The sequence below is a fragment of the Mustela putorius genome, unplaced genomic scaffold, assembly GCF_011764305.1.
Source record: "Mustela putorius furo isolate JIRA1106 unplaced genomic scaffold, ASM1176430v1.1 tig00003834_pilon_pilon_pilon, whole genome shotgun sequence".
In the NCBI taxonomy this organism is placed as follows: domain Eukaryota; kingdom Metazoa; phylum Chordata; class Mammalia; order Carnivora; family Mustelidae; genus Mustela; species Mustela putorius.
In genome coordinates this window covers 6,101,471-6,116,155 of record NW_025421987.1, presented here as the reverse complement: position 1 = coordinate 6,116,155, position 14,685 = coordinate 6,101,471, and the positions used below count along the sequence as shown (strand labels likewise).

General features: G+C 34.2%; 1 protein-coding gene across 7 annotated transcripts in view; it reads left to right on the top strand.

Moving 5' to 3' along the window:
- Positions 1-14,685, top strand: part of USP25 (ubiquitin specific peptidase 25) — a 128,817-nt gene that overhangs the window by 80,379 nt on the left and 33,753 nt on the right. For all 7 annotated transcript variants that reach the window (XM_045088192.1, XM_045088190.1, XM_045088195.1 and 4 more), the window contains 7 exons: positions 443-570; positions 931-1,026; positions 2,914-3,072; positions 3,855-4,081; positions 7,152-7,222; positions 7,872-8,100; positions 8,590-8,790. In XM_045088192.1, coding sequence (XP_044944127.1) covers positions 443-570; positions 931-1,026; positions 2,914-3,072; positions 3,855-4,081; positions 7,152-7,222; positions 7,872-8,100; positions 8,590-8,790 — 1,111 coding nt within the window. The remainder of the gene's footprint in view (positions 1-442; positions 571-930; positions 1,027-2,913; positions 3,073-3,854; positions 4,082-7,151; positions 7,223-7,871; positions 8,101-8,589; positions 8,791-14,685) is intronic.

Genomic DNA, 14,685 nt, shown 5'->3' with positions numbered 1-14,685 from the left:
TACTATATCTACAAGTTTCTTTGTCAAGGCTTTTGAAGTGTGGTTGGTTAATAAGTATACGTACCATTCTTTGTAGTACTAGTGACATAGCATTGAAGAAGCCAGAAAATTTGAGCCGCTAAGCCATAATTTTAATTAATGTCTGTCACTTTATGTTAGAAATTTTAATGGAAATAATTATTGTGGAAGAAGGAGAGTTGTTAGAAAATTTTTTTCTTTCCTAATTAGGAAAGAAAAAGCCCCATCCTTGGAATTTCCAAGAGGTGTGGAAAACTTTGGGGGAGGAAGTTGGGCTTTAGTTGAATTGCATACCTGGTCATGTGTTTGTGGTGTCAGCACTGTGATGATATATATAAAAATACCACTGCCTCACCCTGCGCCTAACACTGCAATGGAGAAGACAACAGGTGACATTAAGTTTTTTTGTTGTTGTTTCTTTCAGCATTGGTTCACCAAATTGCCACCTGTGTTAACATTTGAATTGTCAAGATTTGAATTCAATCAGGCATTGGGAAGACCAGAAAAAATCCACAACAAATTAGAATTTCCTCAGGTGTTGTATCTGGACAGGTATGGTTTGGTATACAGCATGACTTAGTTTTGAGACTAAGTAACTTAGTGAAGAATTATTACTGTTAGAGAAAAAAATTTGCTTAATTTCTTTAGAATTAATCTTTAATTCTTTAGAATAAATCTTTACTTTTTTAATATGTCTAATACTATTTGTCAAGGAAAATGGAGTTCTCTTTCTATTTAGAAAAGTATAGTTACTGGGAATAATGTATCAAGGAAGTTAAAAAGTTTATTTTTATATCAGTATTGCAACTGTAAGAATTTTAAGGAATCCTCTTCCTGTGTTGTCTGATATCTCACTGTACTATTTCCATGGTACTTAAAGTGTAATGTTGTCATTTTTCTTTTTCCTGATAGATACATGCACAGAAACAGAGAAATAACAAGAATAAAGAGGGAAGAAATCAAGAGACTTAAAGATTACCTTACAGTATTACAACAAAGACTAGAAAGGTATTATAACTTTTATGAAATTATGAACTAACTCTAGGAAGTCATATTTTTGTGACCATCTGGAATCTTTCATTTTAAATTTGCTTTGGGTGATTTATAATTCTAGTAGTAATCACTCTGGATCATATTTTGCTTGAATAAGTTTTAGTTCTGAGTTTTGTTAAAAACTAAAATAATTCATAGTTGGCATTAGTGATTATTTTAGTGTTTAAAATTATGTATTTTCATTGCTTACTGGTAATGCTCATGGTGCTGAAAAGAGAAAGTTAAACTAATCTTAAAAAAAAAAAATCCCCAAAAAGGGCCATCTGACTGGCTCAGTCAGTAGAACTTCCAACTCTTGATATCTGGGTTGTGTTGTGAGTTGAAGCCCCACATTGGGTGAAGAAATTACTTTAAAAAACAAAACAGAGGGTATGTGCTTTGGTGAGTGCTGTGAAGTGTGTAAACCTGGTGAGTCACAGACCTGTACCCCTGGGGATAAAAATATATGTTTATAAAAAATAAAAAATTAAAAAAAAAAACAAAAACAAAAAACAAAACAAAGTTAAACTAACCTAAATTTTAAGGTTTCTTCTTGTATGAAATTAAACATAACTCTTGAGGTTTCCATTAAAATGAATGGTGACTGAGTTTTTCTCCTTGATACAGAAAATACAAACTCACATGCCTACTAGGGCCTCATGGAGACTTTATAAGAAGGGAAGCAAGTCATGTATAAGCTGGCGGGCAACGGGAGCCTAGAGAGCATATCCCTGTGGAGAGGGAGAGCCTGCCATCTGTACTAGCTGGCGATATCATGTGTGACACCACATATGAATCTCTCTCCCTGCTTTTGAGAGCTTCCCAAAAGACGCTGGAATCTAGATAGTCAAATGTTCTGTAATTCAGACAGGTCTATGGGCTGAAATGTGGCCTGAGAGATCCCAGTTTGCAACCTCTAATTAATTTATATTTTAGTATTTGTTTTAGTGTAAATTTGAAAATTAATAGCCCCAAACTTTTTAAATAAAAATAATGTGTTATATTTCAATAATTTTTATTTCTAAACATTTTTTAAAAGATTTTATTTATTTATCTGTCAGAGAGAGAGCCCAAGCAGGCAGTGGCAGGCAGAGGCAGAGAGAGAAGCAGGCTCCCAACTGAGCAAGGAGCCTGATGCAGGACTTGATCCCAGGACCCTAGGATTATGACCTGAGCCGAAGGCAGCTGCTCAACTGACTGAGCCACCCAGGCTTCCCAGTAATTTTTATTTCTAAAAGGTATCATTAATCATATTAAAAACTAGTCACCTGGGGCACCTGGGTGGCTCAGTGGCTTTAGCCTCTGCTTTTGGCTCGGGGCATGATCTCAGGGTCCTGGGATCAAGCCCCACATTGGGCTCTCTGCTCAGCAGGAAGCCTGCTTCCCTCTCTCTCTCTGCCTGCCTCTCTGCCTACTTGTGATCTCTCTCTCTGTCACATCAGTAAAATCTTAAAAAAAAAAAACAAACAAAAACTGATCAGTAAAAGGTAGGGAGGACAGTATTAGTTACCATCCTAATCATGAGACCAGATGACATCTAAAAATAAAAACAGTCTCAGGAAATGGAGCTGTCAGTTTTCATTTTCCTATTGGGTTACACCTTAGAGCAGCATTTAAAATTTATAACGGTGTGCAGACACATTTAGTTGTAATCAACTTTGTTTTCCGTAATTTGGAGAATATTTAAATTATTTCTTGAATGTATCTTCAGTTTCAACACCTTCATTTGAAAACAAAATTAATTGCATTGTTTAGGAAGATTTATTAAAGTGTTTCTATCATGTTTTATAACAGTTATTAAAAACAACCAAATGTGCTTTATATACAACTGAAAAAAGCATTTATACATTTTATGGTTAACAGATATTTAAGCTACGGTTCGGGGCCCAAACGATTCCCTTTGGTAGATGTTCTACAGTACGCACTGGAATTTGCTTCAAGTAAACCTGTTTGTACGTCTCCCATTGATGATATTGATGCTAGCTCCCCACCTAGTGGTTCCACAGCACAGACATTACCAAGGTAAAAAGTTGTCCTGATTCAAGAGCCCGCTATGTTACTTGTATTACACAGTGATGTAATTGATAAATTAATTTATCAATTACATCACTGTGTAATAATTGATAAATTGATAAAACCTTTAAAGAGGGTTTTATAAAATGTACATTGTGATTTATTTTAGTGAACTCTGAAAAATATTAAATTCACTTACAAGATTATATATCTTCTGGGTGCTTATTTCACTGTTTCAGCAGATTTTTTGGTTGTGAATTGGCATTTTCATCATATTTTTTTCTGTTCCAAATTACTGTTATTTTGGTTTAGATTTCCACTTTTTATCCATGAAAATATTATGAAGTTGGTTTTTCCTATAATGTAAGCTGATAAGTATTATGTAATTCTACATAAGATTTATTGAAATGATTAAGCCATTTCTTCTATAAAGCCACAATTTCATCCTGATAATAATGTATTCCTCATATGTTAAGAATCTCAGGAGGGGGGTGGGAAGGATGGGGTGGCTGGGTGATAGACATTGGGGAGAGTATGTGCTGTGGTGAGTGCTATGAATTGTGTAAGACTGATGAATCACAGACCTGTACCCCTGAAACAAATAATGCATTATATATTAATAAAATAGAAATCTCATTAGATATTAAATTAATCCACGTATTTCTCTCTCTTTTTTTAAAGGCCTTTTTGAAATTACAAGCCAATTTAATGCTATGTGTTTGGCACAATTTTTGTCTAGAGCATCCACTTGGAAAGTTTAATAATAAATATTTTATGCCTTAAAAATACAGCACAACAGAACAACAAGGAGCCCCTTCTTCAGAACTGCCAAGCACATCACCTACATCAATAGCGGCCATTTCAGCGAGATCAGTGATACATAAACCATTCACCCAGTCTCGGATACCCCCAGACTTGCCCATGCATCCAGCACCAAGGCACATAACAGAGGAAGAACTTTCTGTGCTAGAAAGCTGTTTACATCGCTGGAGGACAGAAATAGAAAATGACACCAGAGGTAAGAAGCTTCTCACAGCATAGCTACCGTCCCCTCAGATAGATAGGTAGACTATGAAAATCGAGATGGGAAATGACCTTTGGACTTCAGATGTAAATGTTATAACTTATTTTTTATTTTTTGTTTTTTACAAGAGAAACTAGCCTGACTACCTGTGTTTTGATCTTATTATCACATTCAGAGAGAACAACAGATTTCCTCTGGACTACTTAGTTGATTAATGACATAGCAGATGGTCTGATTTTCTCATTTAGTGCTCTAAATTTATATCAAACTGGTATTCACAGCTACTCTATTGGTGAAAGCTCATACAATTAAATTGTGTATTTTATCAATTATGTCCTCCTTCTAATGTTTGTGTCATGAGTTAAAGTGATAAAATTTTTTTCAGATTTAAGAATTAGAAATGTAAATGCTATTTATTTATTTTAAATACTTTATTTACTTATTTGAGAGAGAGAGAGATTGAGCAGCAGGAGGGGCAGAGGGAGAGGGAGAAGCAGACTGCCTGCTGAGCAGGGAGCCCAATGCTGGGCTGGATCCCAGGACCCTGAGATCATGACCTGAGCCAAAGCTTAACCAACTGAGCCAGCTAGGCACCCCAGAAATGTGAATTTTAATTTTAAATCTGCTCTAACAGAGATTTCCAAATATAATCTGAGAGCTCAGTGCCAGTCTGTAATGTGTATTAACTGGCATGTAGCAAAATAAGAAAAATAAGGACAATGCCCTGCTGGGTGTGAGAGGACACGTGTGTGTATATGTGCTGGTGTTAAGTTGCCATCTGGCCGTTGTTGGAAGGAACTCTCCTTTATTCTGAAATTATATCTTTGCTACTTTGCTGTGTTAAAATGTCCTTTTTTCTTTTTTTAAATGACGTGATTTTAATATTACATGGTAGATTTTATTATAATTTTTCCTTACATGGCAAAATATAATATCCTTTATTGTCAACCAATTTTATCCTAATTTTTTTCTATGAAAAAAAGAAAAATCTAGGAGCTGTTCTTTTATACCAAAAGACTGGAATTATTTTACGCAATATGAATGGTTGGATTTTAAATGCTCAACTTGACTCATTATAGGCAATATGTAAATAAAGAGCAGTCCTAATGTAATATAATGTAGTATAATAACATAAATAGGGCATGATGGCAACTAACAATTAGCACCAGTAGCTGTAAATGTTTCCCTTAGTTATTTTTCATATGTAAGGGAGCATTTTTACATTTTTACATTTGAATTCATTAGTGAACATTTATTGAGCACACTGTGTTTCCTGAACACTGTACTAGGTAAATAATTTTCTACTGGACTCAGCAGGTTGTGTTTGTTGCTTTAAGATGACATTCTGAAGGGTGAAGCTAGGAAACTTTTGACACCAAGGCAGGGACATTGAGGGAGGAAAGAAATGAACAGATATGATCTACTCTTTAGAGAAAGCTGACAGGAGGTGAGAGAGAAAGAGAGAATTAGGGACGATTCCCCAGCAGTTCCTCCTGCTGGTATGAATAGACAGAATGTACTTTGGAAAAGGGCAGACTGGTGGGTGAGCAGGTCCCCAACTCAGGGGAGAAAGTAGGAATAAGATGAATCCACTTTTGGCCATTTTAAGTTTGAGGAACTTGAAAGACATTCATCCGATAAGGGTTTGAGCCTTAATACCTCATACTTTGGACCATAGTAATGCAATGAACTGGGTAAGATTTTCCTTGGAATATTGATTTCCTCTCTTTTATTCCTGTTATCAGCTGTTAGCATTATTTTTTAAACTATTGTATAATATCCCTGCATCTGAGTAGCATGTAATTTTTTATACTGCAGATAGTCACTCCAAATAGTGCTGGCCTATATACATATTGACACACTTGTTTGAATAGGATATATTCTTAGAAGTGTCATTTCTGGTGCAAAGTGTATATATTTTAAATTTTAACTGTTTTAAAATTTTCCCTCCAAAACATTGAACCAGTTTTTATTCCCACTAACAGTATAGACAAGTCTGTCTCCCAATGTCCTCCTTAGCCTTGGGTACTTTTTAAATTGTGGTAGCCTGAACATTGAAAAGAATGGTATGTTAGTGTCAGTGTCTTAATTTGCATTTCCTTAATTATGAGTGAAATATTATGAGTGAAATATTCTATAAATTTCTTGTGACATTCACCCATTTTTTTTTATATCGAACCATTTATTGTTCTCTTACTGCTCAATAGAAACTTCAACATTATGGGTATTAACCTGTTGCCTGTAGTGTATGCTGTAGATAATTTCTTACTCGTCTTTGTTATTTGACTTTTTTTGGTGTTGGTTTTGTTTTGTTTTTATAATACAGATTTTCTTAAGTTTGGGGAGAGAGTCTTTTTACTTTAGGGTTACTGGCTCTTCTGTCAGGCTTAGAAAAAGGTCTTTTCCCACTCTGAAGTTACTAATATTTTTTCATAGTCTTCCACGGTTTCTTCCTGATTCTTTTCAGTAGCTTCACAGTATAGGTTATACTGTAATTTAACTATTTCCATAACCATAACCATTTAACCATTTAATAGGTATTTAGATTGTATCTAATTTTTAAATTATTACAGGCAATATAACAGTAATTTTGTAGAATGGATTTCTGCTGAAAGTAGAAGTAATAAGTTATGGGAGTTGCAACATTATTTCTGTTGGTGATTGTGGTAGATTTTTATTCAGTGACATATATGTTTATAGAAAGTTTGTGGCAAAGTTATTTCATAGTTTTCCTATTTTATATAAATATGTAAGGGGCTTTCTGTTACATTTTTGTTGAAACTTTCCTTTGTAGATTTGAACAAAGTTCACTTTTACAGACAGTGCATTCTCTAAGTGAATCATATTTGTTTTGGTTTTTAGTTATGCACTGGTGCATATATTTTATTAAGAAGAACGATATTTTGTCTTATATGGACTCCATATAGTAATGTTTCCAAGAACAGTTTTAGGAATTTTTCCTTATTCCTCTAACATATTGATAGGAAAACTATTAGTTCCTATCTTATGTCTAGTAGAAGCATACTTGATGATAATCATGTTAAATAATATCTTCTATCCTTAGATTTGCAGGAAAGCATATCCAGAATCCATCGAACAATTGAACTAATGTACTCTGACAAATCTATGATCCAAGTAAGTTAATTAAGTTTTAAGTTGGTAAGTCCTGTCAAAATTATTTATGTATTTTTGTTTGTATGATTAACCTAATTCTTAAGCTAATTTTTCTTAATGTTTTGTTATAAAATTGCTGATTTTAAAGATTCCATATTAATATTTCCCACATTGAGTTGTATTCTCATAATTATTGTTTACTTTTTAAAATTATTTTACAGTAAAACTTAGCAAAGAATTTTCAGAAAATCCTATGGGAGAAATTATATGGCTGTTTGAGGATATTAAGATGGGGGGGGAAGTATAGGACTCAGTTACATTTTAACTTTTGGTGTACATTATGTAGGCCATATTGCTAATTCAGTCATCAAGTTATAATTGGGAAGGTTTAGACAAATCATGTGCTATATTTAAAATATTCATCATAAGTCTTTATTTGAAAGAAACACATTTTTAAAGTCTCAAAAATCATCCTACTTATACACCTGCTTTACATGTCATTAGCTTATTTATCTCCTCCCCCTTTTTATTTCATAGTGTAATTTTTTCAAAATTTTAGTCACAGCCAGTTTTCTATGGAATTCTTCAAACAGACAATTTATGGGTTTCATGGAATTTGGTATTAATGGACTACTTAACTGTGACTTAACTCTTCTGTTTTCATATTTAGGTTCCTTATCGCTTACATGCTGTTTTAGTTCATGAAGGCCAAGCTAATGCCGGGCACTACTGGGCATATATTTTTGATCATCGTGAAAACAGGTGGATGAAGTACAATGATATTGCTGTGACAAAATCATCATGGGAAGAGCTAGTGAGGGACTCTTTTGGTGGTTATAGAAATGCCAGTGCATACTGTTTAATGTACATAAATGATAAGGCACAATTCTTAATAAAAGGTAAGAACATGAAATATATAGGGTAGTTTTTAAACTATTTTTAAATAAGTAACTCTTTTATGTGACTCCATTCTCTGGTGTGATTAGTTAAGTGTAATTGACTCAGAGGGTGATGGTTATGATTAGGAAGTGTGCTGGCTTATTCTAAGAAACTGGAATTAGGAGTAATCAGGACTGACAATTAGAATATATTTTGTATTCAAAGTTAACTATTTAGTAACTATTATAAAATGCAAATCTGACCTATTTATCCTCACTAAAATCCCTTTTAAGGACCGCATGATGCACTGACTCATACTTAAGCTCCTTAACCTACTGTATAAGGCCTGCTTATCCATGCAGTTTGAGTTTTCTTTTAATTTTTAATATTGATTTGTTAAATGGTAATAATTCATACTTTAAATCCCATTTGAAATGCATCCTATTTTGAGCTTTGCATTTTTCCTTTAATTCTTAATTTTATATTAGTTTTTGAAATATGATTTGCAGAGGAGTTAAATAAAGAAACTGGGCAGGCTCTTGTTGGAATAGAAACATTACCACCGGATTTAAGAGATTTTGTTGAAGAAGACAACCAGCGATTTGAGAAAGAGCTAGAAGAATGGGATGCACAACTTGCCCAGAAAGCTTTGCAGGAAAAACTTTTAGCATCTCAGAAGCTGAGGGAGTCAGAGTCTTCTGTAACAACAGGTTAGTACATTTTGATTAAATTGTATTTTACTACCTACATATTTATTATTGATATTTATTATAAAAATAAGTATGCTTATTTTAAAAAGAACTTTAAAGTATGAAGAAGACAGTAAAAATCATCTGAAAGTCCATCACTCTTGAGTTGCCACAGTTAACAGTTTAGTTGACCACTTTGCTAGGCACTGCTGCATATGTAAATGCCTTTTCAAGTTAAATGAGATAATTCTGCTACCTCTTTCTCTGCCTATCCTGCCCATTTTGATTGGGCCTGACTCTTCTTGACCAAAAGCTTACAAAAGCCATGAAAACCAGAAAGTAATCCAAACCTTTTCACTAAAGTTATCAAGAGAGTGAACTTCAATAACTTCCCATTTGAACAAAATAGCACTATTGGTCTATCTATATATATATTGTATAATACTTTATGTAATATTTTGTGTAATTATGCTAGTACTATAGAGCAGTTATTTGATTTTTTCAGAATCTTTAAGTTTAAAAAATTAGCTGAAATTATGTATTTTAATATTTTAAAATATTCTAAAGTTATTAGCTGATGAAATCAATGAAATGTTTAAACACAATACAAAACTAAATATGTCCTAGCGAAAGTGAAAATAAATGTCTTCTGATTTTTTTAAAAGATTACTTCCATCATCACAGAGTAGTTAATATTTTAGGGCAACATATTTTCTACTGTAAAAAAGTGCTATTTCTCTGTTGTAGTTGGAGGAATGAGAAGAGATAAACAGATATTTTTGTCAAACTCATCCTTCCGCTTTAAAACTCAGTGGATCTTTTTGAATGGCCTTTTTATGCAACATTTGCTTGTTTTGTTTTTATTTTTTAAGAAAGCCTTGTAGATGTTTGCCTTATTTCATCTTTTACAGACCATTTCTCAAACAGCATTACTTAGGTGAATTTTAGTGTTATCATTTTAACTTTATAAGAAATTATTCTCTCAATGGAAGATGAGAGAATATTCCATTACCAATGTGGTTTTGGAATAAAATAGGACACACAGATCTGTCGAGACTTGGTAACTTGTTTTCATGGAAATTGATTAGGTGAGTCCTTGATCTTGATGTTAAGAGGCATTCATTCACAATTTTTAAAAGACCAAGATAATGGTATTATATCAACAAAGATACCAATATTATAATACTTAAATGCAATATAGTATATCTGAATACCACCATCTTAGTGTGGTAAGCTCTACCATGAGGCAGGACTATATTTTTTTCCATACATTAAGAGCCACGTGTAGACCACATGAATAGTAATTTCATAGTAATACAATTTCTTTAGAGTGACTTTGTCTACTTCCATAGGAAATGACTCGATAGATATCAAGAGACAAGAGATTTTTGTGCTCAAATCACAGTATATACATTATAGTTCTTTTCACTTTTGAGCTAGTTCCATCCCTTTGTGATTTCATCCTTTGTCTTCTGTACATATTCTTCTCAAACCAATTCCCAGAACTTACCCCAGTGGAGCTACTTTGTTATACTTCCACTGACTTTTATGTACACCATTTGCCTGTGGCTGTTCTTATCTTACTAGTGGCAGGATGTGGATGCTTGATTATTGCAAGTGATAGTGGTACGTACCTAAGCACTCAGATGAAGGTGAATCCTACATTTTTGGATAAGCTGCAACTGTATTCTTGGCTCACTTAGATTTTGTGGCACCAACATATTAAGTGCTATATGGTGTCCTTCTCTTCATCTTGTCTCTCACAAGACTAAATTTACAGACTTAATATATTTTATTTTTGTTCAAACTAATACACAGTCCCCATTAATATTCCTGTCTGACAGGACTAGCCAACTTTGCCCTGCCATTTACATCTATATAAAAGGCCACATATATATGCCCCATACCCTTTATCCTGATTAATACTTCCTACCATATACTTTAAATGCTGTTTTGTGATTTAAAAAATACAGAAGTAGGTATTAGACATATATTTTCACATCTTTCTTTTTAGTTTAAAAACAATACTTGGGGATGGAGATGTATTTCTGAGAGGAATCAAAATAACTAAAAAATAAGGAGACAGAAATGGTCAACTCACATATAACTATTATGATAATTATCTTCCAGTCTGGGTTTTTAGAAAGCAGTGGCAGTAACTGCCTCAATTGGAAATGCTGTGTCCCGTGTGGAACTGCTAGAAGCACACACTTTGAGTTTGTAGGAATAGAATGTGCTAAGTCTATACGTTTGGGGAGTGAGATTATTGTTTAAAAGATTGGTTTCTATTACTATATTATTTTATATATCCTATTAAGAAGTCCCTCCTCTGTTGCAGGGCAGTTTAACCCAGTTGTATAAGGGAATTCCTTGATGTTTATTGGAACCACTTATCTCCCCATGCATTAGTGGAGGAATTTTACTTTAATGCCCATGTCATTTTCTTATTTCTCTTCACAGTTCCCATAGTAATTTGCTCAATTTGGTATAATATTTTCACCATATGAAAGAGACCCTATATTTAAATCTCACAGGTGTGCACTAGTATTATGAGTGACTAGTGGAAGTAATACAAGGAAATCTTGTTCATAAAATTCATCAGTGATTTTTCTTTCCTTGCAAATCTTCTCAATAAAACTTTAATACAAGAACTATTAAAATCAGTTTCTTCTGAGTGATAATCCAAATAAGAATTTTGATTTATATAGTAGTATTTAAATGAGTCTTTGCACCACTTCTGCTTACATGTGACCAAGAAATCCATAGACCTCTCCTCTCTAGAACCATTCCTTGTCTTATCGAAACTAAGTAATAAATGATGGGACCAAAGTTATTTGATCCTTTTCATGCTACCTCCTTAAACCTGCTTACAGCAAAGAAAAACTTACCTGAACTCTTAGGTTTAGAAATCCGTTCAGCAGTTCTTTACTATGGTGTATATGGTCTATGCCTAGGAGTTTTTTGTGAGTATAAGCAGCACACCCCACCTAAGTCAGATCACCCAAAACTTAGCTGGGATCAGAACCTCTGAAGGAAGGGTCCAGAATATATATCTTTAAAAAGATCTTCAGATAATTCAGAGATGTACCTCTGGGTAAACAGTATGGCTCCAGGCTATATTTATAAAACAGATTATTCAGAAGGAGAGAAGAGCTTTGCACTTTTACTTGTGTTTCACCTATCCTTATTCAAATACTTCTTTAAAAGATTTACTTATTTGTTTGAGAGAGCACAAGTGAGGGGGGAGGGTGAAGGAGAGAGAACCACAAGCCAACTTGCTTGCTGACTGTATCACCCAGGCACCCCTAAAAACTATTTTTTTTTAATTTAAATTTTAGTAGTTAACATGCAGTACAATATTGTTTGGGGAAAATTGTTGAAGTCCTCATAACCCGTGAAGCATACCTGATTTTTATTTTATTTTATTTTATTTATTTGACAGACAGAGATCACAAGTAGGCAGAGAGACAGGCAGAGACAGAGAGAGGAGGAAGCAGGCTCCTCGCCAAGAGGAGAGCCCGATGCGGGAGAGGAGAGCCCGAGGTGGAGAGCCCGATGCTGGGCTTGATCCCAGCACCCTGGGATCATGACCTGAGCCGAAGGCAGAGGCTTTAACCCACTGAGCCACCCCGGTGCCCCCACCCCCACCGATTTTTTTTTTAAAGGTAAAAAAAAACAAGGTAAATAGGTTAATATGGGTATAGAGTGCATTCCGTAAGATTTCATTAATTTGTCTAGAGGGGTTTTGTAGAATTGGCTCTAGGACTTCTCTACAGATGCTGTCTACAAGTTATAAACAAGCCGATTTTCCAGGAAAATACAGCTGGTTCCTGAAAATAAGACCTGGTAGAATGAATAATATTCTCAGTATTCTCAAGTTCCTTTAAAGCAGGGACTGAGTGATGTTCTTATTTATATTTTCAGAATCTACATAATAAATGACATATGGTAGATGACCCTTGAATGTTTTCTGAATTGAATTCATTTCCTATGGAGATTCCAATAATGAGTTTCCTAGAAATAATCCTCATTATATGGGAATACTAACATTTTTAAAAGTCTAGCCAAAATAATGATACGTTAGAGAAGCAGGCTAAAAATGTGTGGTACAGATGTAACTCTGCCTAGGTATATTTTAGGCTTACCTCTGGTTCTTAAGCTTCTGACCCTCACATTCCCACAATTCTGTTTATACCGTTTCTCTCGTGACTCTATGTAGCGAGCCTACCATGGCTCTTTATAGGCCGCTTCTGGGGACTTGTTGATTTTAAATACATTTCTAGAAATGAATGTTCTGCATATTTTTGAAATAATTTTCTTTAAATATTCTTCTAAGTGTGAATGTAATAAGACTCATCAGTAAGGCAAGGTATTAAATATTTCTGAAAGAGGAGATGTTGCTCCTTTTTTTTTTTTTTTTTTTTTTTTTAAATAGTAGATTTAAGATCGTAGATTTAAGATCCCAAGTGTGGGGTTGGGTTAACTGGGTGAGGGCATTAAGGAAGGCACGTGAGAGGTTCCTGGGTGGTTAAGTGTCTGCCTTCAGCTCAGGTCATGGTCCCAGGGTTTTGGGATTGAGCCCTGTATTGGGCTCCCTGTTCAGTGGAGAACCTGCTTCTCCCTCTCCCTCAGCTGCTCCCCCTGCTTGTGCTCTCTTTCTCTATCAAATAACTAAATAAGTTATATATATACATATATATATATGTAAAGGGCATGTGATGTGATGAACAACTGATGAATTATTGAACATCTGAAACTAATGATGTACTCTATCTCGGCTAATTGAATTTAAGTGTTTTTTTTTTTTTTTTTTAAAGGAAAAAAACAGATCCTTATGCTGTAACAGAAAGCTAATTGGTTATTGGGGTATCTCTCCTCTTAAAATGTTGAAGAGCATAACCAGGAAATACACATAGGTAGAACACTCCCAAGCCCTCCCAACCCCTTACTCAATGTGAAGGTGGACCAAAGAAGCAGGTTCAGAGTACCTGTAGCATGTTGGGTCTTCTTTAATGGCCAGATAGGTGAATGAAATACTTAACGTCAAGAACTTAGAGCACGGCTGGAAAATCTCTTATGTGGAGGATAACCACTTAAAAATCTCAGTGATGTACCCATAGGACAAATAGATGATGTGAAAGATACTTTAGATGCAGGGATATTACATACCTCTGTAGAAAATTGGTAATCTCCAGCTGTATTCCACATGGAAGCCTGAAGAATATATTAAGCTTGAGGGACCAATTAGTGTATAAAGGGTCAATTAGAACACAGATAAAGAAAATAGTGTGGTCTCTATTAATTGAATTCCTACTCTTTATAGCAGGCCAGCAGTGATGAGACTTATATAGGGTTACAGGATGAACAAAAAACCTTGTATGTATTTACAGACACACAAAGCCAAACTCTTTGTGCTCTTGTTTTTAACAAAGTGGAAATTCCCTACATGTACAATATGTAGAGATGAGTTACATGAGCCTTCCGTACAGAAGAACAAAGTCTAACCAGTAAAAATTATATTGACACAAAAAAGTTTGTTATGTTAAAAACAGTATATTCAGAATAATTCTTTTTCTTTATAAAATGTGGGTAAAGTCTGGAAATATATAATACTAAAAATATTAGTAGTACTTCTCTCTAGAGTGAAAGAACTTTTTATTTTCCTCATTTTGGTTATTTGTTCCAGTAAACATATTTTTTATTCTTCTGGTTATACAAAATGAAGATAAAACCTCTTTTCTTTTTCAGAAGGATCATGTATTATAATTTGACTCCCTTGTATTTCTTCCACATCTACTTCCCTGTGAATACTTTGTTTTATATAAACCATATTATTCCCCATGACTCTTGCTTGTGAGGACCTTTCCTATCTTTATAGCATCTCATGAAGCATCCATCATTTAAAAAATATCCCCT